Source organism: Canis aureus, chromosome 19, assembly GCF_053574225.1.
Source record: "Canis aureus isolate CA01 chromosome 19, VMU_Caureus_v.1.0, whole genome shotgun sequence".
NCBI classification, from domain to species: domain Eukaryota; kingdom Metazoa; phylum Chordata; class Mammalia; order Carnivora; family Canidae; genus Canis; species Canis aureus.
Window position 1 is genome coordinate 51,971,261 of NC_135629.1, and position 26,113 is coordinate 51,997,373.

The window sequence follows — 26,113 nt, forward strand, 5'->3', positions numbered from 1 at the left end:
GTTGGGAGGGGCAGCAGGGGAAAGGCCACATGGGATGGGGGGATGGTCCAGTTCAGAGAGGAGGGGGCATGGCCTTAGGATGGGGAGATGGTTGGATGCTGGGTGCCATCGGGGACCTCAACGAGGTTTCTTTCTGGAGCTCGGATCAGAGGCACAAAGGAAGGTCAAAACTCGAGAGATGGAGCAAGTGGAAATTGGTGTAACCATCTGGCCCCCCAGTCCATTTTTGGGGTGTGGAGAAGCCAGCTGCCTGGAGTAGCATGCAAGGAGGTCATAAGGACGGTGCTGAGGGCCAGTTATAAGGGGCATCTTCGACAGTCAGTGGTTCGGGATTCAGCTGTGCTCCAAACACCCCACCTCAGCATGGACCACAGGGAATGGGGGAGACCGTTGGAGATCTTCAAAGGTAAAGGGCCCCATAGCAGCCATGCAGACAGGTCAACACAGAGCCAGGCACAAGGGCCCAATCGATGTGGACTCTGCTCATTTCCATGTCTTCACTCATCTTAGGGGTCCCTCATCGCCCCCACACCTCTTATTTGCCTCATCCCAGGAATATGGAGAGCTCATGCTGATGCCTTTACACCCCGCATAGACGTCCCCTCCTTGTCCTCCTGAAACGTTGCCTTGAAATCCCACCTTATCACCTCAACGACAGTCCCGGTCTGGAGATCCCCTGCTAACTTCCTCTCTGAAACAGAACACCCCTCTTTTACCCAAGTTCAGCAGGAAGGAGGTGTCTCACCTCCTCCACCTCACCCCAGTCTTCCTAGTTCAGAGAACAAAGATAACCGTGTGAACATTTCCTGTTGGTTCATTTGGAGGCTCAGCAGTTGAAGTCAGGCCTTCCCTGTCCAAGACTCACCAGCCACCACGTCCAGCTGGCCGGGTGCCCTACTCTGGACCCCCTGGGCCACAGAATATCTCTCCTGCCCTCCCCAGCTCTGGGCAAAAAAGTAACCCCTGAACTTCTGCAATTTCGACAGTGACTGTGGTTCCGTCCCCGAGTGCTCTGCCTGCTTCTCTCTGCCCTCATTAAGGCAACTTCCTTTTGCAGCTTGGTCACCATGTTGCCCTCGGGGCTGCTGCTGGGGGCCTACGGAAACTCACTCATCTCCCTGCTTCTGGTCTGCTGTCTGCCGCCCTCAGGTGAGGCAAGTCAGGCTGGAGAGGGCTGGAGATGGGGGGCTGGTAGAGGCTGGGGGAGTAGGCAGGGAAGAGCACCCCCCTGCTGCCCTGGCTGCAGTGACACTTCCTTAAACTCACATCAACAGGGACTCTCCAGTGGCCTCAATAGAAAGTTCTGGCTCTTCACCTCAGCCTTTGGGGCTCCCCGAGGACTAGTTCCTGCATGTGACTTGTCTCCCACCCCAACACAGAATCCCTTCCTGGACCTCTGTCGCTACTCTTCCCTCTGCCAGGATCACTTTTCTTTCACTCAGATAACTTCTACTTTCCCTTCAAAACTGGCTTTGTCTCCTTCTTCTGGAAGGAGGGCTCACGGGCTGCATCAGGGTCTCCCCTAGTCTTTCTCTGGGCTTTCCCCCAGTTCCTGATCCATCATCTGTCTTCCCCACTCGACTGAGGCACTGTGAAGGCAGCGAGGTCATGTTGAAAGGTGGGGCCTGCAGGTGGGTAAGTAGGGGTACCCGAACAATCAGCAGAGTGTCCCTCTGTTTCCACAGGTGCCCGGGCACAGCAATACCAAATGAGGCTGGAGGTCGAGAACACTCTGGTGCCTGCTGGAGGGTCCTTCTTGGTAAACTGCAGTACAGACTGCCCCAATCCTCGACTCATCATTCTAGAGACATCCCTAGCCAAGAAGCCAGTGGGCAACGGCCTGGGCTGGGCAGCCTTCCTGCTAAGCAATGTGACTAGTGACAGCCAGGTCCTCTGCTCCGGCTTCTGCAATGACATCCAGATGGTAGGCTCCTCTGAGATCACAGTATACCGTGAGTGATGGCACCTAGAGTTGGGACTGGCCTTGGGCAGTAGTGGGGGTAGATGACCAGTGGTGCAGGGGGAGCAGGGAACCCCGAGTTTGCAGAGACGGACCAGTCCTCTGACCCAGAGTCTGAACCTGAATGTGTGTGTGTGTGTGTGTGTGTGTGAGAGAGAGAGAGAGAGAGAGATGCATCTCAACCATATGCCAAGGCAACAGCTGTGAGATCAATTTACTTGGTCCCAACAAGCATTTTTTCAAAGATGTCTCATGTCTGTTATTTATTTTATTCTTTTTTCTAAAAAGATTTTATTTATTTGAAAGAGGAAGAGAGCAAGAGAGAGAGAGAGAGAACACGAGCAGGGTGAGGGACAGAGGGAGAAGCAGACTCCCTGATGAGCAGGGAGCCTGATGCGGGGCTCAATCCCAGGACCCTGGGATCATGACCTGAGCTGAAGGCAGATGCTTAAGCAACTGAGCCCCCCAGGTGCCCCTATTTATTTTATTCTTATGGCAGGTAATAATTCATGCATGTGGTTCCAAAATCAAAAGTTATAACAAGGCATAAAAGTCAACCTCCATTTCCTCATTTCCTAGTGCTGGCTGGGAGTGCTCACTGTTTCAGTGTGGGCACTAGGTGCTCATCCAATCCTTAAAAAGCTCCAGGCTGGGGAGGTACACTTAGGAGCCTCCCTCCACAGATGAGGACCACAGAACTTAGTGGGGTAAAGTCACTTGGCAGGGCTCACAGTCCATGAGTGGAGAAGCCAGTCATCTGGCTCTCAAGTCCTTGCTCCTAACAGATGAGTCTATCTCCCCAGCTCCCATTGCTACCAGTTTCTTATGGTTCCTGCCAGAGTTTCTTTGCATTTAAAGGAATATGATGATCAGAAAATAGAGTATGTCACTCATGGTTCTTACTGTTTCGTGAAGCCTCCATAGATAAGTGTGGTATACGGATGTGACCATGTGTATGCTCCTGCTGCGGGCCAGCATCTGTGTTTGTCTGTGTACCTGTGTGTGTGTCTGTGAGTCTATGTATGTCTGTAGGAGTGTACATGTGTACTTACAGATGCATGAGCATCTGTCTGCCTATTTGTGTGTGCCTGTGTGGGTGTCTATGAGTCTCTGTGTGTGTGCGTGAATGTGAAAGTGAGTACGTTGATGTCAGGATCCAGGACTGTGTGTGAGTGCCTGTTTCTGTGTCAATAGGTGTCTGTGTGTGAGTCGATTTGGATGTGGGTGTGTCAGGACATGGTTCTGGCTCACAGGAGCCAATGGTACTCATCTCTTCCAAACCCTGGGCCACATTGTAGCTTAAAAGCAGCCAGGAAAAAAAAAAAAAAAAAAGCAGCCAGAGTGGGAGTTATGTACACTTTAGAGATTGGCAAGTCCTCCAGGTTGGGGCTATCCCACCACACCCCATCCCCTAGTTCCTGAGCATTAGTAGCATTTGCCAGCACATCATCATCTCTGACCAGTGGTGCCTGAGACTGAGATGGGGGCCTCTTTGTTAAGTACTCTGAAATTATAAATACAGGTTTCTCCAACTATCCCAAAGTAAAGCAGTCCTATAAAACCTTTGTAAGTCAAAATGATGTAGGGGCACCTGGATGGTTCGAGGCTGAGTGTCTACCTTTGGCTCAGGTCATGATCCCGGGGTCCTGGGATCAAGTCCCGCATCAGGGTCTCTGCAGGGAGCCTGCTTCTCCCTCTGCCTATGTCTCTGCCTCTCTCTGTGTGTTTGTCATGAATAAATAAATAAAATTGTTAAAAAACAAAATGATGTAAAGTGAAGAAGTAATTAATTTATATCGAAAAAACCTTGAGTATTCTCAGACCCAAAAACTAACCTCTCCTAGGCTTTTCTGGTACCATAGGATACATCTTGCTGATGGATGTACTAAATAAATGGAGCTAAAGCACCGATGCTCGCAGACACAAGTCAAAGCTCATCTGCTGCTAGAGACGCTGAGTGTGATCCTGGTGAAGGAGCTTGACCACCATTGTCACTGCACAGGGTGCCTGCTGTCTTTGTAACTCCTCATTGCAAATCCAATGCTGAGTGCTATCTTTGCTTCTCACCAAATTTTTTTTTAAAGGTTTATTTATTTATTTGAGAGAGAGCATAAGCAGAAGGGGCAGAGGGAGAGGGAGAGAGAATCTCAAGCTGACTCTGAGCTGAGCGCAGTGCCCAATACAGGGCTTGATCTCATGACCCTGAGATCATGACCTGAGCTGAAACCAAGGGTCAGAGGCCTAACCAATTATGCCAAGGCACCCTTTGTCATTTTTTCTTAAAAGCAAAAATCCTCTTTGCATTTCTTTTACTTAGCGAGAACAGGTACTAACAATTAATGTAGGTCTTTCATAAAAATGAAGTGGTGTAATGGTACTTTTGGAAAGCAGGGGATTCCTACAGTAAGATGTTAAAGATTTTTCATAGTAGCCAGGGTCATAGTTGAGATCAAGGTTTGAGTTGTTGAGGGTATACGATGCTTCCCAAAGGAGGCCCAGGGTTTGGTATACATGCCTGGGAGGGGCACTGTAGCTGCAGCTGGGAGCAGATCCAGCCTGGCAGTGTGGAGTCCCTCAAGACTGTGCCTGAGCACCCTGAGAGGCTTCCCTGTAAGAGTCTCAGGCGCCTGGGATTGACAGAGGAGGCCAAAGGCAGAGTCCAGGACAGAGGCTGGGAGAGGGGCCATTGGAGTCCCTGGATGTGACATCAAGGAGGCAGGTGTACACACTGGTCTGGAGTCTGGGTGACTCACCTTCTAACCCCAGCAGGGCTTCTTTCTGGCTACGTGTCTGTTCTTGGGTGGATCACCTCAACCCCACCTCTCTGGGCCTCAGTTTCTTCATCTATAAAGGAGAAGAATAATAGAGATTTCACTTGGTTGCTGTGTGAACGAAGGTGAATGACATTTGGAAAGTCTAAGGAAAACTCTAAATAAACAGGAACTTTTATGAGTACTAATAACATTGTAAGTAGTTCCAATTTAGTCCTCTTCCTTCCTTCCTTTTTTTTTTTTTTTTTTAACTGTGATTTTCTCAGGAACAGAAAATCTGACTTATTTCAGAGTCTGGCAGAGTATCCCACAAAACAGGAAATAGCAATCATAATACTAATGACAATAGCAAACACTTCTCCAGACACAGTATTAAGCCCTTCGAGTTGATTAACCCAAAGTTCAGTTCTGCACCGGGTCACCCTCAGCCTCCTCCCTGTTCTGTGGGGGTAGGAGTTGCAGGGCCGGCTGATAAGTACACTTCTCCCCTCCCTACCCCCGCCCCAGGGTTCCCGGAGCGAGTGGAGCTGGCACCCCTACCCCGCTGGCAGCCCGTGGGTGAGAACCTCACCATGACCTGCCAGGTGGCAGGCGGGGCGCCCCGGACCAACCTCACGGTGGTGCTGCTCCGCGGGGAGGAGGAGCTGAGCCGGCAACCGGCCGTCGGGGAGCCAGCCGAGGTCACGTTCACGGTGGCGGCGGGCAGGGAGGACCACCTCGCCAACTTCTCGTGCCGCACGGACCTGGACCTGAGGCCCCGAGGGCTGGGATTGTTCCAGAACAGCTCGGCGCCCAGGCAGCTCCGAACCTTTGGTGAGGGACGGGACTGCAGAGGGTAGGTGATGAGCTGAGCCAGCGCAGGGGCGCCCTGGCCGGGAGGTTTCTTGACAATGGAGTGGACTGGACCCTCAGCGGCTCCGGGGAAGGCGTGCCCTTGGCCCCTGAGGCCGGTGCAGCCTCAGTTGGGAGCCTCGCGGCCGCGGTAGCTGACAAGAAGCCTGAGCGGGTGCGTCCTAGGAACAGGTGTCCTGGGAAGGCAGAAGCCTGGCTCGGGGCTGCGAACGTCTCAGGCGGTAAAGGGGCGCCGACGGCTCTGGGACCTCTTCCTGCTCACGCCTACCCTTCTCCCCAGCACTGCCCATCACGGCTCCGCACCTCGTTGTCCCTCGGATCTTGGAGGTGGGAACGACTCGGTCGGTGAACTGCATCCTGGAAGGATTGTTCCCGGCCTCCGAGGCCCAAGTCCACTTGGCGCTGGGGAACCAGACGCTGAACTCTACAGTCGAGAGCCACGGGGACACGATCAGTGCCACAGCCACAGCCGTAGCGAGAGCGGAGCAGGAGGGCGCACAGGAGATAGTCTGCAACATAACGTTGGGGAACGACGGCCGGGAGGCCCGCGAAAAATTGACTGTGTACAGTAAGAGGGGGCGGAGCCAAGAGGCAGACCCGGAGGGCAAGGGGCGGGGCTTCGGTGTCCCTGGGGACATGTGGGCGGGGACTAAACGAGAGGTGGGGCGTGAGCCTGCAGAGAGGGACTGCGACTGCAGGGATTGTCGTGTGGGAGGGGCCTAAATTACCCGAAGGGTGTAGCTAGAGTATCCCAAATTGGAGTGGGACCTGAGGGTGGTGCCGAGTAGCATAAAGGCATGGGTCGGATACCCCCAGAGGAAAAAGGCAGATGGAAGGGTGAGGTCTGACGCATGTGAAGGGAGTGGTCAGTAAGCTCCAGAACAATGCCCCCTCTTTAGGCTTCTGGGGGCCCACCCTAAACCTGAGTGAACCCAACGCCTCCGAGGGGACTGCAGTGACTGTGACTTGCGCGGCCGGAGCCCGCGTCCAGGTCATGCTGGAGGGACTTCCGGCCGCGGCCCCTGGACAGCCTGCCCAGTTTCAGCTAAACGCCACCGAGATGGACGACAGGCGCAGCTTCTTCTGCAATGCCACCCTCGAGGTGGATGGGGAGACCTTACACAGGAACAGCAGCGTCCAGTTGCGTGTCCTGTGTGAGTGGGTCCCTATGATCTTTAAACCCTTGCTCCCTTTGCGCCATGGTGCCTCGAGTGTGTCTAATCATTTGACCGATCCACAGACGGTCCCAAGATTGACCAAGCCAAATGTCCCCAGCGCTTGACGTGGAAAGAGAAAACTACCCATGTCCTGCAGTGCCAGGCTCGGGGCAACCCGGACCCCCAGATGCACTGTTTTCACGAAGGCTCCCACGTCGAGCTGCCTATCGGGGTCCCATTCTTCGTCAGGTTAAACTATACTGGTACCTATGCCTGCAAGGCGTCCAGCTCACGAGGCGTACACACTGTGACTGTGGTGATGAACGTTCAGGGTGAGCCAAGACGGGGCTGGTCTAGATGGGAAAGCCAGGGCGGGGGTGGGGCGGCAGAACGTGTGTATTTATTCTTTGCTTCTCTGCATAGATCGGAACCTCCGCGCTGTCAACATCGTCCTGGGGGTGTTAGCGATCCTGGGCGTGGTGACTACCGTCGCAGCCTTACTGCACGTCTTCGGGGTGCAGAAGCGGAGTGACACCTACCGTGTGAACCAGGGGAGCACTTGGTTACCCCTGACGTCTAGGCAGCCCGAAGAGGCTGTGGGGGAGAATCCATCCTGAGCTTCCAGCTGGGATGATGGGGGTTTGGCTGTATCCCGGGGTTCCACACCAATAAAGCCCTCAAACCCCGGAGTCTGTGGCTTGTTTCCAAACGCGCCGAGTTCACCCGCGGCGCTTCACGTCCTTTGAGTGACATCTCTGTGGCAGAAAGGGGAGGAGCCTGCGGCCCCCAGACGCGGCTTGAACTCTGAGAGGCGGGCTGGGCCTTAGCCAATGGGCTGAGGGGGTGGAGAAGGAGGTGGGGCTTCTTCTGGCCAATCGGCGGGCGCGCCCTCGTTGCCGCTCTATGCCGCTCCGCCCAGGCTCGCTGGTCCCAGAAGGCGCCGGGTTCCCCAAGATGGCGGCCGACGTGTCCGTTACTCACCGGCCCCCGCTGAGCCCGGAGGCTGAGGCCGAGGTTGAAACTGAGGATGCCGCGGAGCGCCGGGCGCCCGAAGAAGAACTCCCGCCCCTAGATCCAGAGGAGATCCAGAAACGCCTAGAACATACCGAGCGCCAGTTCCGTAACCGCCGCAAGATACTGATCCGGGGCCTCCCGGGGGACGTGACCAACCAGGTATGGGGGGGGGGGGGCACGGCGGGAAATACCACCCTGCGCGTGCGCGGGGGGAACCGGGCGACACCAACGCTGGCCCGCGCTGGGGGGCGTCGGCGGGAGAGTCCAAGCGCGGGATCAGTGCGGGATCGGGAGAAACCAAGAGCAGGATTTGGGGGGGGCTGGGCAGTGATGGAGGGAGAAACCAACCTTGGGCTGAGGGAGGACGTTGCTAGGGGCGACCACAGGCTTGGACGAAACCAAGTGATTGAAAGGGGCGGGGAACTGGGAGGGGGCGGGCAACTTTGGCCTTGTTGGGGGATTGTGAATGGGCTGCTATATTGGGACTGTGGAAGTAGGGATGCCAGTTGCTCCCTGCTCTGATAGTGTCTTTCCCCACCCCCTCTACCCTGGGGTGGCGGGACCTTGTGTCCAGAAGTTTCAGGGTTGACTAGAGTATGCCTTTCCATAGCACGCGTTTATCTATTCCTCTGCGAGATCCGGAAGTTGTGGTAGCTCCCGAGGTCTTTCTTCCCCCAGTGCCTCTGGATTAACTTGGAAAAATGGAGTCTCCTGCCCCCAGTTCACAGACCTGCAGAAAAGGGGGGGGGGCACTATTCTGTGCTCTCTCCTTTTTCTGATCTGGCCAGGGGTGCCCTTCTTTTGGGGCCTACATGGGGCAGGGCTTCCCGGTGCTCTTTGGACCCAGGGAGATTGCATCTAGTCTGCCCTGCCCTGCCACAGTGGGATGGGTTCTTTCTCCCTGCTGCTGAAAAATCTCTGCTCTCTGACCCACCCACACATCTGCCACTGACTCTCCCTGCCCATAAATAGGCACATAGCTGTGTGTGTGTGTGGGGGGGGGGGTCTCAAACTGTTGGGAGGGGCAGACTTGGGGACAGACCTGAGGCAGATGCCACTAAGCACCATCTGTTTTTTTTGTAGGGCTGCCTCTCCTAGTGCCTACCATCTCTTAGCTGGGAACTCTCTTTCACGGGGCACGGTGTGTCTGGCTATAGGGGGCCCCAGAGTTGGCCTTCCAAGCTAGCTTACCAGAAGGCCAGCTCTGTCAGCAGGAGGGAATTAGGAGGCATATGAAGCCATGCAATGTGGGCTTATTAAGTACACAGGGTCCCCAGTCAGGTACCCCCTGGGTGGCATTCCCTCTGCTGCCCTAGCCAACTGCATGACCTTGGACATGTTTCCTTGTCTCTCTGAGCCTCAGTTTCTTCATCTACAAAATGGGTTAATACCTGATTTGTTGGGATGTTGGAAAGAGTCAGACTTGCAAATAGGTTCAGACGGGTTGAAATTACTTCCCTAAGGGCATTCAGCAGAGCTGGGACTTGAACTCAGACCCATCTGACTCTTGGGCGTGTTGGGTTATTTCAAATCTTGGAGTCTGCAGCTGGGCTCTGAACCCCAGTTCTGCGTGTATTTCCTCATTTGTAAAAGGAGGATACTAATTGATTTGCCTCCGTAGCTGGTCCATGTGGAGGTGGCACTGGGCTGCTCCCTTCAGCCCCTGGTGACTCCGTGTCCTTTGGCTTCTATCTCCGCAGGAAGTGCACGACCTGCTCAGCGACTATGAGCTCAAGTACTGTTTTGTGGACAAATACAAAGGGACAGGTTTGTGGGGCTGTGGGTTGGGCTAGTGGCAGGAGGTGATAGTCCGTGAAACTGGGAGGGTCCAGGCCCGGTGTTTCCTCTCCTGAACTTGGGGCCCAGCATTGTCCCCTAGGCCATGCAGGACAGATTGTTTTCCCACTCTGTCTCATCCTGGGTGCCCATCATGGGAATGGGCATCGTGGGAGGGCTTGGTGCTCCTCCCCAGGGCTGCCCAGCCAGATACCTGGGCATTGGGCTCCCCACCTCCCTCACCATTTCCCCCAGCCAGCCAGCCACCCAGGCCTGTCTGGTGTTCTCCTTCAAGTCCTCCAGAATAATTGGTGCCCCTCCATTCCCTCAACTTCCATCTGATCCATGCCCCCTACATCTCTTCCAAAGTAGCAGCCTCCCTCTGGCTTATCTGCCTCCTGGATTTCACGCTCCTGCTTGCCCTCCCCCCAGTAGCCAGCTCTGATCCAGTCACAAATCTGATCAAATCTGGCCCTAACCTTCATTATTTTCTCTCTCCAAAACTCTCTGAGGCTCCTCCTGATACTATCTTGCAGGGATGTGGCCCAGCCTTCCTGTCCCCTCGGGCCCCCATAAGGTTCCAGGTTCTTCCCTCTGCCGGTGCCCGTAGTTGTCCACTATGCCGTCCAGGTGGCATCAGGCAGCCCCACCCATCATAGCACTGTCACCCGGGGCTATGGTCGGTCTCTCACTCACCAGCCTCCTGCACTGAGTGGCTGGCTCTGTGAGAACAGGGATGGGTCTTCTCAGCCTTGGCACTCCCCAACCCCTGGCATGGGAAGCTCTCTGCGGCTGTCTACACTTGCCAGGCATTGATTTGTGCCAGATTAAATCTTCTAGGGCCTTTTCTTGCAATCTGTAAGATGGATGAGAAGAAGTTAAAGACAGGTAACCCCTCGAGACCTACTTGATGGGTTAGGGTGTTTAAGATCTTGGGCTCTGGAGGCAAATGGACCTGGGTTCAAGTCCTGGTCTCTCCTCACTCTGTGACCACAGGCAAATGATTTACCCTCCAGAGCCTCAGTTTTCTCACCAGCATATTAAGCATGACCTGCTTGGGTTAGCCATGAGGCCGAACACATTAAAATACCTAAAAAGCAAAAAAAAAAAAAAAAATTAAAAACCTAAAAAGCTGTGGTATGTAAAGTGCTAGTAGGTACTTAGTAAATATTGGCAGGGGCAGCGAATCAGAAGTATTTACTGAGCACCTAGTGTGCGTATGTGCCAGGCATGGAGGATCCAGAGGTTAACTGACACTTTGATTCATATAGTCTTCCAACAATGTTTATTGAATGTTGTGTGCTGGGTATTGGGTACATAACTGTTAACCAAGCTAAGACAGTCTAATCTGCGGAGAAGGATGTTATTCAGACAGGTGCAGACATGGAAGTTTGTACCCTACACGCATTAGGCCAGAAGCTCCAGAGCCCTGTGAGAGCACAGAGCTGGGATCTGAGACAGGAGAAGCCAAGGGAGGCTTTCTTGGGGATGTGATGTTTGTAGGCAGCTTAAAGGGTGGGTGGGGGTTAACCAGGTAAAGCAGCATGGAGGTCAGGGTTCCACGCTCCGGGAAAAGCAGGCGCAAAGGCCTGAGGTGGAGTGTGTCCGGCACAGTCCAGGAAGTAGCAGCAAGAGATGCGAGAGGAGGTCAGCCAAGCCACACAAGATCCACTGGCCCTCATCATGAGAAACCCCTAGTCAAGGACTGGCACAGTCTGATTAGCCTTTGGGAAGGCTCCGGGAGTGGCTGTGGGCCTGGATATGAGAGGAGTGGGTGGCCTGGAAAGGAGGGGAGCAGAAGGGGTGCAAAGCAAGGCACTGGGCTTGCCTGCCTGGGTTCAAGTCCAGGCTTCTCCACGGAGGCAGGGGACAGAGGGTGCCGCTCTGGATCTGTTTCTTTGCTGGCAACATAGGGGTTGTGAGGAGTGTGTTAATCTCATTTCACGTGAAGAAACTGAGACCCCAGAGCCATTCAGGGGCTAGAATTGAAATTCAGGCTCCAGTGACCACAAGCCTCACCACTGCCATGCGTCACCTAGTTAGTCACATTTGGGACTCAGCAGTAGGTGAGCGCTGCTGTGGGTGGGGAGCGGGGCTCTGGAGGGGGGAGACGCCTGCCCGCAGCAGTGGCTCAAGGCCGGCAGCCGTTCACTCGGCCGCTACCTGAGATGTCCAGGTGGTTGGGTATTCTGAGGTCACGCAAGGTTTCGAGGGAGGTGGTGGGCGGCCTGGGGTGAAGGGCGGGGCCCTCTGGGTCCCCACTGACCCTGCGCCCCCTCCTGCCGCAGCCTTTGTGACTCTGCTGAACGGGGAGCAGGCCGAGGCGGCCATCGGCGCCTTCCACCAGAGCCGCCTGCGGGAGCGCGAGCTGTCCGTGCAGCTGCAGCCCACGGACGCCCTGCTCTGCGTGGCCAACCTGCCTCCCAGCTTCACACAGCAGCAGTTCGAGGAGCTGGTGCGGCCCTTCGGCAGCCTGGAGCGCTGCTTTCTGGTCTACAGCGAGCGCACCGGCCACTCCAAGGGCTACGGCTTCGCTGAGTACATGAAGAAGGACTCGGCCGCCCGGGCCAAGTCGGACCTGCTGGGCAAACCGCTGGGCCCTCGCACCCTCTACGTGCACTGGACAGATGCTGGGCAGCTGACCCCCGTCCTGCTCCACTCCCGCTGCCTCTGCGTTGACCACCTGCCACCCGGCTTCAGCGACGTGGACGCCCTGCGCCGGGCACTGTCGGCGGTCCACACACCCACCTTCTGCCAGGTGAGCCCTGTGCCTGGTGCAGAAGCCTGGCGGAGCGGATGCCAGGGCCAGAGCACCTCAGAGGGGCCCTTTGGAGTCACCTGCTTTTTCTAATCTCCTGGGTCCCTTTTTAGGGAAGCAGCCGCAATGCCACTTTGAATGGGGTTCTTGTTAGGAAGGCCACGTGGTATTATGGGTGACAGCCCAGCTAGGAGCCAGATGGCCGGGGTTCAGATCCCTGTACACCCTTTAGCGACTTGTTTAACCTCGGTAGCCTTGGTCCTCCTATAAAACTCAGGTGAGACTGCCTTTGTAAAAGCTCGGTGCAAGGCTTGCTCACCTCTTGCTCCCGCTTCTGTGTTCATCAGATGTTTGCTGAGTGGCCCTCTGTCCCTAGGCCTGGTGTTAAGGAGGCTGTCCAGAGAACCCACAGTCCATTTAAGCCTTGAGGTCAGGAAGTGGGCTTGGCTGGATTCCAGCCCTGCTCTGTGACTCTGGGCAAGTCACTCTCTGAATCTTGGTTTTCCTCCTCGACAAAAAGGGATTTAACACTCACACACTGGGTTGGCAAGACAGTCTGGTTTATTCAGGTCACGTTTATCACATACTTCTGTGTACGTGCATAGCCCTGTGACAGGCACAGTGGGGTCAGAACAGGCCAGACCCAGTCCTCAGCCCCCAGGTAGTCTTACCTACAGGCTGGACATTCCTTCAGCACCCTTTGAGCACATTACTTAGAATCCCTTCATCCTATAACAGCCCAGAGAGGCAAGTAATACCCCATTTTCATGGGGCACAGAGTCCAAGTGCCTTGCCCAGGGCTGTACAGCCAGGGCATGGCAGGGCTGGAATGGGAACGCTGCAGCCTGGCTCCAGGGCCCCAGGCCAGCCTGACCGAGGCTGGTAGATGGGCTCTGACCCCAGTTCTGTGGCCATGGGTGGGTCCTGCTTCCCTTGTGCAAACAGCATGCCAGGACCTGGGGCCTCCAACATCTTACGAACCCTGCGCCACACTCACTTTGCATTTGGTCATACTGCTGCCTTCCGTGGTGTACCGACCATGTGCTAGGCCCCAGGTGGGGGTACTCAGGACACAGATGCCTCAGCTTGGCAGCCACATCCTATCTTGTAGAGGTAGGACAGCAGGGCCGTGACCAACTATAAGTTCTCGCTCTGAGCCTTGGTTTCCCAATCTGGAAATGAGGCTAGCAGCGCTTTTTGTTTGGGTTATTGTGAGTAGCTACTTGTTCATTCTTCTGCTTACCCTGCTTGAATGGAGGCCGGGCTCAGGAAGTCAGGCAGGTTGAGGTTTGAGCCTTCATCTCCCTAGGTGGGGGCTGTGAAGCCTTGGTTGCCCTTTGACTCCTCTGCTCTTCATCTGTGAGATGGAGCACATTGTGGGAAGACTTGCACCAGGGCCTTTGTCAGGCGAAGGGGAAGTGTGCGGTAGAGGTGGGATGACGGCTGGAGCCACCTACCTGGGCACCCCGAGCAGGTGCACACCTACAGAACTCTCACTGGATTCTCATTGAATCCCCACAACCACCCTTTGAGGTGGGTTCATTTGCTCGCCCCACCTTACAGGTGAGGAAAACAAGCCCCAGGCTGCGCATGTGAGTGATGTGCCCACACCAGGCTGCCAGTAAGGGGGCTGGGAGTCAAGGTCAGGCAGCTGACCCTGGGGGCCTGCACTCTTAAGTCAGCAATCTCACCTTCCAAGAAGGTTGGAGGCCGAGCTGGGAATTGGCTGTCGTGGTGGGGAATGTTATTTTCAGCATCACCGAGATGAGAACATCCGGGAAAGGCCATGGCAGCTCGCTCTGGTGAGCTTTGCCATTTACTCACAGGCCAGTTTTCATAATATCTTGATGATGTGGGCACGAATAAAACAGGTATCACAAGGCCTTGTGTGTTTTAAGAAACCTTTTCTTTTTATATATTTTTGTGAATGGGCTATCCAGCTCTGTTTGGGAATTCAGGTGTGGAAAGGTCAGCAGTGAAGCCCCCTCCCCCTCCCATGCCTTTGCCTGCAGCCCCTGCTCAAACCAGGTTGTGGTGTCTCTTTCCAGCAAGATCTTATTATGCCTTTTAACCAGACGTGTGTGTATGTCCTTGCATTCCCCTTCTCCTGACCCAGATATGCCGTGCCTGCTTCGGTTTGGTTCTTCCACCCTGTCTTGGGCATATCTTCGTGCTCAGACACCAGAGCTTTTTCAGTCCTGTTGTGACTGCACCATATTCCATTTCATGGACTCTGCTGTCCTCATGGGTGGACATTGTCTTGATTCCAAAACATACTGTGTGTCACCGGGGACCAGGAGAAGCATCATTGGTTCTTGAAACAGCCATAGCCACATGGAGGTGACTAGCTTCTTTAAGGGCATCAGCGCAGCCTTGTCTGCTCCCAGCTCCAGCTTCAGCTCTGTGGCCTGGGCAAAGGACCACCCTTCTCTGAGCCTGTCCTCCCCTGCCGAGTGGATACGCTGAGTGTGCCTGGCTCTGCGATAACAGTGAAATAACTCCTGTGAGCCTATGAGCACGCAGGTCCAGCTGGGCGCTCTCCCAAGATCTGGGGTGCCCTGGGACAGCACCCACCCACAATTCCAGCAGCAACACCACCCTGAAAACCAAGAAATTAGTTTCCTGAGTTGGTGGCAGAGCCTGACCCGACTTGACACCTGGCATCCTCCCTTTCTCCAAAAAGTCTCAATCCTGGAACACATCTGGCCCCAGGGTCAGGGGACACAGAGGGGCCTCACTGGCTATGTGACTTCCCTCCTAACTGGCACTTGCAGCCGTGAACCCCAGCTTGGAGGCCACCTGTCTCACTCCCAAGCTGTGTCCTTCCCAGCCCTGGCTGCTGTGTCTTCAGCCTGAGGTTCCGTTGAGCAGTGCCTCAGAGCCACCCATCTCGTCTCCCACCAGCGCCTCCTCTTCCCAGCTCTCTAGCTTGAGTGTGCCACTCTACCTCCCTGCCCCTTTGTGTGCTCGGCAGCCCCCATCAGAGTCCCAAAGTGGTGCTGGCAGGAAGCCCTGGGGATTTGACCCATGCGAGGTGGGTCCCAGCTTTGCACTCCTACCAGCTGTGTGATCTTGGGCATGTTGACCTCTCCAAACCTCAGCTGTTCACTCTGAAAAATGGATAGGATGCAGCCTCCTAGAACCATTGACAAGATTCGATGAGCTAATGCAAGAACTGGGCTCAGAAGGGTGTAGGGCTAAAAACCCACCCTCTCTGGGAGTTCACTGTCATCATCAGGATCAGAGTCTGGTCACTGTTGTGACCGCCATGTGAGGGCAGCCCCTGCCACTTGGGTGCTCATGTCTGCCTCCCCCCACCCCCATGCCAGCTAGCATATGGCCAGGATGGGCAGCTGAAGGGCTTCGCTGTGCTGGAGTACGAGACAGCAGAGATGGCGGAAGAGGCGCAGCAGCGGGCGGACGGCCTGGCCCTGGGGGGCAGCCACTTGCGCGTCTCCTTCTGTGCCCCAGGGCCCCCTGGCCGCAGCATGCTGGCCGCGCTCATCGCTGCCCAGGCCACGGTGAGTGCCTGGGAGGTGTGCTCCCGGGGATGGGGGTGGGGGAACCAGGGGCCAGGCCCTCTTCTCTTGAAAAGTCACAGTGCCCACTGGATTCTGGGGGTGAGGGAGGGTAAGCCCACATCCCTGTGGCCTAGTGGGGCTCTAAGCCACTCTTCCATTTCTCTCTGCAGGCCCTCAATCGGGGCAAAGGGCTCTTGCCGGAGCCTAACATCCTGCAGCTACTCAACAACCTGGGGCCCTCTGCCTCCCTCCAGCTGCTGTTGAACCCCCTGCTCCACGGCAATGCAGGGGGCAAGCAGGGTAAGGTGGGGCCAGGCAAAGTGGCAGCCAGGGTCCCCAGCACTCTCAGAAGCCAGCGCTTCCCTGGTTTTCCCATGTAAGCTGTAGGTGACTTGAGCCTGCAAGCAGGGGCTGGGATGAGTGTGGCAGTCACCAGAGGGAGCTGGTGCCCTGAGCCCCCCTCAGTGGGGGAGCAGAGCTGCCTGCAGTGAAGCGGGGTAATGGAAAGGGACTGTCCCTCCCTGCAGCAGACCCTTCCTGGGCCTTCTTTTGGGGGCATACTTGCTTTCTGGGAGCTTTTGGGCCCAGGGTTGTGCTTAATTAGGGCAGGTGCTTCCATCCAGGGTCCACTGCTCATTTCCTGGTACCCCCCCAGGCCTCCTGGGTGCACCTCCAGCCATGCCGCTGCTCAACGGGCCTGCGCTATCCACGGCGCTGCTGCAGCTCGCCCTGCAGACCCAGAATCAGAAGGTAACTGCCTGGCCCTGGGCCCCCGAGACCTCCGCATCCACATGTACTCCCCAGCCCCTCATTTGGCCATTTCACACCCCACTTGCATCTGCCAGTGGCTTGCCGTTGGTGGGGTTATGGGACATCTGGTTATGTCTGTGGGGCTCAGTACACATCCTGGTCTGTCACAGGTGCTTAGGACTCAGGTAGTGATTCAGTCTGGAAGAGAAAGTCCAGGCTTCACAGAGGAGTAGTGTAGTCTCTCGCCCTCACCTCAGCGCACATACGTGGAGACCTGTACAGACCAAGACACACACATATGAACACACACACAAATAGGTACAACACACATAGAAGTAGATAAATCACACACGCACACACCACTGACCTATCCGGTTTGGATAGGTCATTAGGGCCAAGTCAGTGACATGGTATGTCTGACAGTAGCTGATGGAATTAGGGGCTTGCACCTCTGTGTGGCTAAAAGTGACTGGATCCATGTGTGGCTCTTACACTGTGTTGGACACTGTGCTTCCATGATAATCAGCAAGGGGGCTGGGTGTGGGACAGTGTGCGTAGGAAGGACAGTCATTCTGTGTATGTCTGACAGCAATTAGCAGTATGGGGTCCTGACATGCTGAGCATATGGTGACATGTCCCCTGGGTTTCCTCAGGGCCTCAGATGAGCCCTGGGATGCAGGAGGCCCTCTGTCACCATTGGGTGGCCGGATGGGTGATGGGTAGGGTGTTATAGACACTGGGGAACACTCCTGTCTGCCCATGACTGGCTGTGGCCTGGAGTCTGGGTGTACTGGGTGTGGTGACCCCTGTCTGCTGTCCAGGCCACACTGGCCCATCTCCAGCTGATTGTGCTCTGTCTCCAGAAGCCAGGGATCCTGGGAGACTCTCCCCTGGGCACCCTTCAGCCTGGGGCCCAGCCGGCCAACCCCCTTCTTGGGGAGCTCTCTGCAGGTAACACAGACCCCACCCCTCCTCATCTTCCTGGACCCCTTCCCACTTCCTCTTTCTGAGCCTCTTTGCTTATTGGGCATGGGCACATGACCTAACCTCTCTGGGTCTCAGTGGCTCCATCTGTCAGTGGGCCCCTACCCCTAGGGTGGCCGGGAGCATCCTGGGAGTTAATGTGCTTAAAGGGCTCTGCTCAGTATCTACCACATACCTCCTGGTCCTGGTTCAAGCAGAGGCTCGGGGCCCCAGGAAGACAGGTCCTATGTGGTTGGACACCAACACCTCCTTCTCTCTGTAGGGGGGGCCTTGCCCCCGGAGCTGCCACCCCGGCGAGGGAAGCCACCACCTCTGCTGCCGCCACTGCTTGGCCCCTCTGGGGGTGACCGGGAAGCCATAGGCCTGGGTCCCCCAGCAGCCCAGCTCACTCCACCCCCTGCCCCAGTGGGACTCCGAGGCACTGGCCTTAGGAGCCTCCAGAAAGACAGCGGGCCTCTGCCAGCACCCTCTGGGGTAAGGCTCCTCTCTGCACCCAGTACCATCCCAGCCTTCTGCCCTGCACGGTCCTGCCTGCCAGGGGTCCTCACGAATCCAGCCCTCCCACCACAGGTCTCGCTGCTGGGGGAACCCCCAAAGGACTTCCGGATCCCCCTGAATCCCTACCTGAACCTACACAGCCTACTCCCAGCCAGCAACCTGGCGGGTAAGGAGGCTCGGGGCTGGGGAGGCACAGGGAGAAGCCGCCGCCCAGCTGAGAGCCACCTGCCTAACCCCCCAGCCCCTGGAGCTGGTGGTGGAGGTGGTGGCAGCAGCAAAGCCTTCCAGCTCAAGTCCCGCCTGCTCAGCCCTCTCGCCAGCACCCGCCTGCCCCCTGAACCAGGGCTGCCTGACAGCTATGGTTTCGACTACCCCTCGGTGAGTACCTCACTGCCATGTGGTCAGCCCTCCCGAGGGCTGCTGCTGTGACCCGGTGACCTCCCTAGAGCAGATCATTCTTCAAACCATTGTTCTTCTAGTACTGATTGCCAGGCAGATGCTAGGGAGATAGCGGGGAAGGTGCCAGACACAGTCCCTACCCTAAATCTCATGTCTGCTTGTCTCTGCACATCAGAGCTGCTTCCTGTCTCTATCTCCCAAGAGGTTTTAGGCTGTGCTTCTCCCTCTCAGAGACAAGGCTTGGTGTCCTGTTGGTCTCTGTTCTTCTCTGACCCCTGTCTCTGTGCCTGGAGAGCTACTCCTGTGATTCCAACCTCCCCCAGAGCCAATGTTGGAGCCAGGCCGCCAACAGGCCCCCTGTGTTCTGTTCAGCCCACACTGGGTTAAAAAAAAAAAATTACAACTGAAATAAATGTCAATACTAACACACAGAAGAGTTCACACAACCCAGATGCCAAGCTGGCCTTGAAACTCTGTGAACACCCGACCCCACAGGGGCCACGTGCCTTCATGGCAGCTGTCTCTGGGGCCAAGGTATAACCACTCCCTGCCACAGGGCAAACACTGTCATCTCAGCTGCCCCACCCTGCACTTGAAAGTTGCCTCCACACAGTAGTGTGCCCTCTGCTGGAGGGGGCAGGCTTCCTCGGTAACAGCCGTGTCCTGGAATTTAGCCGGGGGTGAGGCTGGTGCTACCTCTAACCCAATATGCCTCTCCCACTTTCATTCAGGATGTGGGACCTCGGCGGCTCTTCTCCCACCCCCGGGAACCAGCTCTAGGGCCTCACAGACCCAGCCGACACAAAGTAAGAGCTGCCCGACCTTTGCATCATCTCCTGGGCGAATCAGTTAGCTTTTGTTGCATAACAAGCAGCCCCCCCACTTTGTAGCTTAGAACAGCAAATATTTTATTTCTCACCAATCTTCGAGGTGGCAGGTGGGTGGTGATTCCCTGCAGTCACCCTGGCGGCCCGGCTGGGGCTCAGTAGTCTGCAGTGGTTCTAGCACTTATGACCTGGCACTTATTAAGCAGGTGAAGGGGCCTCAGCTGGGACAATTTACCTCTTGCACATGGAGCTCATTCTCCAGCAGACCACCCTGTGATGCTGTCCTGCATGTGGTGGCCCCAGGTGGTTCCAGGGTTCCCAGCAGGAAGAAGGGAGGGCAGGCACATCTGCCTTTATTTGTCGTCATGCTATCCCGTTGGCCAAAGCTAATCATGTAACAAAGCCCCTGGCAGAGTGGAGGGGTGCCTTTGGGAGGGTCTATAAAAGGGGTTGGGTTCTTCATAATCTGTCTTACTCAGCCCACCACCTCTTTGCAGATGTCACCCCCGCCCAGTGGTTTTGGAGAACGGAGTGGTGGAGGCGGTGGGGGGCCCCTCTCCCACTTCTATTCGGGCTCGCCCACTTCCTACTTCACCAGTGGCCTGCAGGCTGGCCTCAAGCAGAGCCACCTTAACAAGGTGAGGAGCTTCCCCAGCTGAGGACCATTCCCCAGGGACAGCCAGGATGCAGGAGCCCCTGTGGCCCTTGGTGCCTGGGCCAAGGCTGGAGTGGTGGCAGAGTGGGCGTCCAGCTCTGCTCAGGGCTGAACTGAAACAGACTGCCCTCCCCATGCCTACATCTCTTGCACCTCATGTTGCCCAGCTTTCCTGGCCACCTTTACTCCCTCCCCAGTAGCCCACAGTGTGGGTGAGATCAGCCCCAGTTGACAGATGAGGAAATGGTTCAGAGAAGAGAAATCATCTTCCCCCCAGTCTCCTAGCTGATGAGTAGCAGAGGCAGGATTCCAGCCTGAAACCCCTTGCCTTTGCCCCGGGGGCTGCTTTCTCTCCCATTCCATCTCTCGCCCATGTCTCCCAGGCGGTTGGCTCCTCTCCACTGGGCTCTGGAGAAGGGCTCCTGGGCCTCGGCCCTGGGCCCAATGGCCACAGCCACCTGCTGAAGGTACGTAGTGGGTGAGTGGATGGGGGGCCGCAGGACCACACAGGACTGGGGAGCGGTGGCCCCTGGATGGCCTCTGACTTGCCACCCCGTCCCCTCTGTCTCTAGACCCCACTGGGTGGCCAGAAACGCAGCTTTGCCCACCTGCTGCCCTCACCTGAGCCCAGCCCAGAAGGCAGCTACGTGGGCCAGCACTCCCAGGGCCTGGGCGGCCACTACGCAGATTCCTACCTGAAGCGCAAGAGGATTTTCTAAGGGGCCAGTGCCAGAGATGCTCAAGGGCCTGCACCAAATCGCTTTTGGGTTTTCTGGTGTTCTGTTTGTGTTTTCCCCCCCTTTCAGTAATAGATCTCTGAAAGACTTCGTTGACCAACCAGCCGGAACCCAAGGAGTGTGGGGGCATCTGGGGGCCACTGTGTACCTCCGGCCTGCTCCCGGCATGGAAACTACAGCCTTAAGAGAGAGGGGCCCTGGCCTGCTCTCTGTTCCCCACCCTGTACCCGCCTGTGTCTGTCTCTCTGGGAGTCCTCTCCTGCCTCATCACTCCTGTATCTTGGCCTTTCGAGTGCCTTGGAGGTTCCCCTGACCTCCCGTGAGGATCAGAGACTGTCCCCCTTTTTTTAACTTTGACAATTGACTTTTGTTTCCTTTTCTAATTTGTATTATTTTTTAAATAATCCAGGACGACCCCCAGCTCTGATTCCTTCAGGGTCCAGCATGTCTGGGCCTTCATTCCACACTCTTGGGTTTGAAATGGCTCAGCCCTTTTTCTCTCTCGTGTCTGCCGCAGGCATGGCTGTGTCCTGCCCCTGCCTGCCCACTCTGGCCTGTAGTCCAGTTTGGGGTCCCCAGCCCCCTGCCACAGTTCCCTTGCCTTCTGATGCCTTAAAGCCAGGTCCCAGGCCCTGTGGTCAGAGCCTCTTAGATGCCGAGCTCCGGAAGCTTGACTCAGGACCAAATGGCTCTGGCCTGGGGATTGGGCACCTCCACCCAGGGTCCCCACTCTAAGGACAGTAGAAGGCCAAAGCCTTGGTCTTGGCAAACAAGCCCCATCATCCTTCCTGCCCAGGCCTAGGTGCAGAGACAGGTTTTCTCTGCCAGCTTAAACCAGTCCGGCTGTCATGTCAGTGTGTGGGAGTCAGGTATTGTGCATCTCACTGAGCCTCTGCTGTCTCCCCACCCCGCCCCCGTGTTGAAGATGAGCTCTGCCTCTCCATCCCCAGGCTAGATAACCTGGAGCTGGCCTCCTGGCCGCCTGTTGGCCCGGTGCCCAGTCCAGCAACTTCATGCAGATAAGCTCTGCCCCCTGCCCACCAGCGGGACCTGTCGGCCTGAGGAGATCCTGGGCCCTCCCCCTGGCCGGCTGGGCCACCAGCTTCCCTCCTCTGACTCTGGGGGGGGGGTCCACATCCACTCCAGGGGGGTGTCGTCTCCCCAGTCCTCTCTCACAGACCTTCCTTTGCTGAATTAAAGTTTGTAAGTAAATGGTTTTAAAGAAAGCAGAGCTGGCTGGTTCTTGGGACACAGCGGGCCTGGGTGGGAGGTCCGGGATGGCCCCGCAGGTGTGTGGGGGTGAGCCTGCCAGGCCCCCTCCCACTCCAGCAGCCCCTTCCTGGGGTCTTGCCCCTGGCGCGCCCAGCTCAGACGACGGTGCTTATACTCGGGCAACTACGAGCCCGCGGGTCGCGTGGCTGCCACTGGGCATGCCCAGGCCCGGGTCACGTGACGCCTGTCATGGCCGCCTCCGTGGCCCGGGGAGGCGTGAGTGCCGGGTTTCTCCTGCGGGCGGCCAGGGGAGCCTGGTGGAGTCGGCCTGGGGGCGTTTGGGGGTCTGGGGAGGCGGCGGCGCCAGCGACAGCTAGAAGATTCCGAGCGACAGGTACCTGGGACGCCTTGGGGGACAGCGTTGGTCCGTCGGACCCCTCAGGGCGCCGCGCGGCCGCTCACCCAACCGTGTTTTCCAGGCTCGCGGCCGGCGGGGGAGGAAGAAGCTGGCGGCCCCGAGCGGCCTGGGGACGTGTGAGTGCAGGGGCCAAGCCCCCTATTCTTTATCCCACGAGGTTTCTCTGGTCCCCGCCTTGCCCTGTGTCCCCCTTCGACACCGTCCTATTCCCCTGCCATCAAAGCCTCCAAAACCTAGATGTGACCTGGCCACCGCGCCCATCATCAGGTTTGGCATCTGCACCCTCCTCTGTCCCCAGGGTGAATGTGGTGTTCGTAGACCGGTCAGGCCAGCGGATTCCGGTGAGCGGCAGAGTGGGGGACAATGTTCTCCACCTGGCCCAGCGCCATGGAATAGACCTGGAAGGTGGGAACCCTGCACTGGGAACTGGGGACGCCCTTATTCATTGTTTAAAAGACCCCGTAAATCCGATATGATTCTCTGTCACTTAACTCCTCCCATGGCTTCCCATAAACCGTGGCTAAAATCCAGACTCCTTTCCAATATCTCAAACTCCGACCGGCTCTAAACCTTCATTCATTCAGCAATTATATAGTGAGCATTTATATAGGTTATTAAAATTCCTGCCCTCCAGGAGCTTGTATTCTCTCCCTCCTTCCTCTCTCTAGTCTAGACACACTGGCCTTCTTGCTGTTCCTCAAACAAAAAGCCAAGTGCATACCTGCCTCGGGGCTTTTGCATGTGCTGCTCTGGATATCTCAAGTACTTTACCACCAGATCTTCTGGCTCCATCTCATCCTTCAGGTCTCAGTGTAAATGTCATCTTCCTGACAATCCCCTCCCCTCGGCCCAGCTAAAGCCCCCATCCCTGGCCTCTCTGCCATCTCAGTGTGCTGTATTGTCCTCATAGCACTTCTCAGTGTCTTGTTTTCTTTTTGTCATCTGTCCTGAGAAGGAGATCAGAAAGCCTGTTGCTACTTACGGTTGCCTGCCATGGTATTTAGATGTAACACGTATTAAATCGGTATTTGTTAAATGAAAGATAATAAAAGCAGATGTTACTTTGAGTGCATTAAATACCTATTGACTGATTGAATCTTCATAACAAGCTTATGTGCTAGGGGAGATCATTGTCTCATTTTATAGGTGAGGAAACAGCCCCAGGTTAAGTTGACAGGATCCAAGGTCAAATAAGTGACAAAACTAGATTCAAAGCCAGCTTATTCTCACTACTAATCTGTGCTCCTTTCCATGTGTATCAGACACCTACTGTGTGCCAGGCAGCATTGTACAAAACAGATAAGGCCCTTGTCATTTCTTTTTTTTTTTTTTAAGATTTTATTTATTTATTTATTTATTTTTTTTTTTTAAGATTTTATTTATTTATTCATTAGAGACACAGGGAGAGAGAGGCAGAGACACAGGCAGAGGGAGAAGCAGGCTCCATGCAGGGAGATGTGGGATTCGATCCCGATATGCTGGGATCACACCCTGAGCCAAAGGCAGATGCTCAACCGCTGAGCCACCCAGACCTCCCGGCCCCTGTCATTTCATGTCAATTTCAACTTAATGGGGATCATGTAATTATATCATGAGCAGCTGGAAAGGGCAGTCAAAAAAAAATGTACAGGATTATTTGTTGGGTAAATATAATACAGAGCCTGATTTAATCATTATTGAGGGTGGGGATGTTGGGGGGCTGGTCATGGCAGGCCTACCTCAAGTTCTGTTCTGGAATCCAATCACCAGGAGTCCAGGGCAGAGATTGGAATGTGAGTTTTAGAGGCAAGTGGCTTCTGTTCAGATTTTGCCTCTTACCAGCCGTATGACCCTGAGCAAGGTACTTTACATCTCTGCGCCTGATTCCTCATCTATAAAATGGATAATTCAGCTGCTATCTCATTGGGTTGCCATGGAGGATTAAACAGATGGTTTAATGTGTGGCACATGGTTAGTGTGCAGTGCCTAGTGGGACTGTTGTGCTAGATAATCTCTATCTCATGGGATGAGGATGCTAATGAGGTGGGAAACAGGGCTTCAAGGTCCAGGCATTTTATCCCCAGGAGATGGGGAGGTTCTTCTGGGTCAGGAGGCTACCTTGCTGCTTCATCATTATCCAACATGTGTAGGAGAGAATTCTGTCCCATTCACTTATAACACATGTCTCTTGAGCACCTACATGCCAGGCTCAGTGCCAATAAGAGAGAGGAGGCCAGGTTGATGGAGCACAGGTAAACCCAGAGATTCAGATGGTAATTTGAGATTACCGTAAATGCCGTGCAGAAATTAGAGATACCAAGACCAGGTAAGGAGTTGGGGAGTGGGGAGAGGATAAGGAAAAGGAGATGGGGGAACTGGAAGACAGTTGATTCCAGTCCCTGAAGACAAGAAAGATCTAGCCACAGTGAGAGTGGAGAGAAGAGCATTCCAGGGCACAGAGTACAGCAAGTGCAGAGGTCCGTGGTGGGGACGAGCTTGGTGCGTTGAGGTGAGCAGAGGGGTCGGTGTGGCTGAAATGCAATGAGGGAGGTCGGGAGGATCTCAAGGATTGAGTGGAAGAGTTTGGTTTTATTCTGGCTGTGAAAACCCCTTGGAAGGTTTTAGACCAGGAGGGACATTATCCCCCAAAGCACAGGTCTTGGAGCAATCCAAAGTGTGGGGATGCATGCGGGGAAAAGCAGGAAGCCACAGCTCCTGTGTCTTTCAACCCGTACTTTCTGACCTCCGCCGCTGCCACACTAGTCTGGAGGAAGCGGGTGCCATCTTCAGGAGCAACAGGGAGACAGGAACGTATTTGCCCTGCACAGCGACAGGGTCCCGGCAAGGGCCTACAGGGACCCTGCCTGACTTTCCCCCTCTCAGCTACACCAAAGTCAAGCCCACGCTCAAGTTCCGTGTACACGGTCTGGTCCACAGTCTGCTGGGGGGCCCTTGGGAGACTGAGCACCCTGGACGTCCCTTTGCAAACCTCAGAGGTGCCCGGGAACAGCTAGCGGAGTCCATGACAGGGTAGAGGCGTGGGCCTGGGAGGAGAGCCGGGGCGCTGGGGAAGGCGAGGGCCTCCTCTCCCTGTCTCTGACCCCCCTCACTGGCACCTCCTCACTTGCTGCCCCCAGGGGCCTGTGAAGCTTCCCTGGCGTGCTCTACCTGCCACGTGTACGTGAGCGAGGACCACCTGGACCTTCTGGCTCCTCCCGAGGAGAGGTGAGCAGGGCGGCCCCTCCCGGCTCCGAGGGCTCTGGGCGGCAGGGCTTGCCAGCAGCCTCTCTCCCCCTTGCAGCTGCTGGCGGCGGCGCTGGCCCAAGGGGTGCCCCCTCCGTGCTCGCTCGTCCCCTACCCCGGAACCGCCCTTCTCCTTGCTCCAGGGAGGAGGACATGCTGGACATGGCACCCCTTCTTCAGGAGAACTCCCGGCTGGGCTGCCAAATCGTGCTGACGCCCGAGCTGGAGGGGGCCGAATTCACCCTGCCCAAGATCACCAGGAACTTCTACGTGGACGGCCACGTCCCCAAGCCCCACTGACGCGGGCAGCCGGGCCACCCCGACGCCCGCGGCCCCAGGGCCAGGACTGGAGGAATAGCCACGGGGCCAGCGCAGCCCAGGGCGTGGACAGGCCCCAGAGATGCTGGAAGCAACCAGAAGACCAAAGCCCCTGCCTCAGAGAGACCCCGTGCCCCGGCGCCGGTTGGGTGGGGGGACCCAGCCGTGCTGGGGCAGCCTCCCCCACACTCCTGAGAATCAGTATGTAGAGAAAGGTGGAATCTGCCCGGAAAGACAATAAAACTCTCGCACACCTCCAGTATCTCGACTGTCCTGGGGGGGCG

The 26,113-nt window shown here is 56.0% G+C and overlaps 3 protein-coding genes across 14 annotated transcripts; all 3 read left to right on the forward strand.

The window, feature by feature from the left end:
• The first annotated feature begins 362 nt into the window (after positions 1-362).
• On the forward strand, positions 363-7,429 carry ICAM3 (intercellular adhesion molecule 3). 6 transcript variants are annotated; one of them, XM_077859986.1, is made up of 8 exons: positions 363-406; positions 1,058-1,149; positions 1,686-1,952; positions 5,239-5,544; positions 5,864-6,151; positions 6,483-6,737; positions 6,824-7,072; positions 7,164-7,429. In XM_077859986.1, exons 1-8 carry the CDS (start codon positions 378-380, stop codon positions 7,355-7,357), a joined length of 1,680 nt encoding a protein of 559 aa, XP_077716112.1. In that variant the 5' UTR covers positions 363-377; the 3' UTR covers positions 7,358-7,429. The 6 variants fall into 6 exon arrangements, with proteins under 6 accessions (XP_077716112.1, XP_077716114.1, XP_077716113.1 ...); XM_077859987.1 differs by lacking the exon at positions 363-406 and adding an exon at positions 812-956; XM_077859988.1 differs by lacking the exon at positions 363-406 and having other exon boundaries at positions 809-1,154.
• Positions 7,430-7,654: 225 nt separating this feature from the next.
• Positions 7,655-21,885, forward strand: RAVER1 (ribonucleoprotein, PTB binding 1). Of its 2 annotated transcripts, XM_077859985.1 has the most exons (14): positions 7,655-7,913; positions 9,455-9,521; positions 11,819-12,288; positions 15,618-15,809; positions 15,980-16,109; positions 16,465-16,559; positions 17,423-17,510; positions 17,806-18,017; positions 18,114-18,207; positions 18,283-18,419; positions 19,172-19,246; positions 19,765-19,905; positions 20,306-20,389; positions 20,495-21,885. In XM_077859985.1, exons 1-14 carry the CDS (start codon positions 7,695-7,697, stop codon positions 20,639-20,641), a joined length of 2,151 nt encoding a protein of 716 aa, XP_077716111.1. In that variant the 5' UTR covers positions 7,655-7,694; the 3' UTR covers positions 20,642-21,885. The 2 variants fall into 2 exon arrangements, with proteins under 2 accessions (XP_077716111.1, XP_077716110.1); XM_077859984.1 differs by having other exon boundaries at positions 18,114-18,419.
• Positions 21,871-26,088, forward strand: FDX2 (ferredoxin 2). Of its 6 annotated transcripts, none has more exons than XR_013358171.1 (6): positions 21,871-22,147; positions 22,351-22,405; positions 22,588-22,694; positions 22,958-23,101; positions 25,406-25,493; positions 25,692-25,829. XR_013358171.1 is itself a non-coding variant. In XM_077859997.1 (5 exons), the coding sequence occupies exons 1-5, from the start codon at positions 21,871-21,873 to the stop codon at positions 25,809-25,811; spliced, it is 684 nt and encodes a 227-aa protein (XP_077716123.1). In that variant the 3' UTR covers positions 25,812-26,088. The 6 variants fall into 6 exon arrangements, 4 of the variants coding, with proteins under 4 accessions (XP_077716123.1, XP_077716125.1, XP_077716127.1 ...); XR_013358170.1 differs by having other exon boundaries at positions 25,655-25,707; XM_077859997.1 differs by lacking the exon at positions 22,958-23,101 and having other exon boundaries at positions 25,655-26,088.
• Positions 26,089-26,113: the final 25 nt, after the last annotated feature.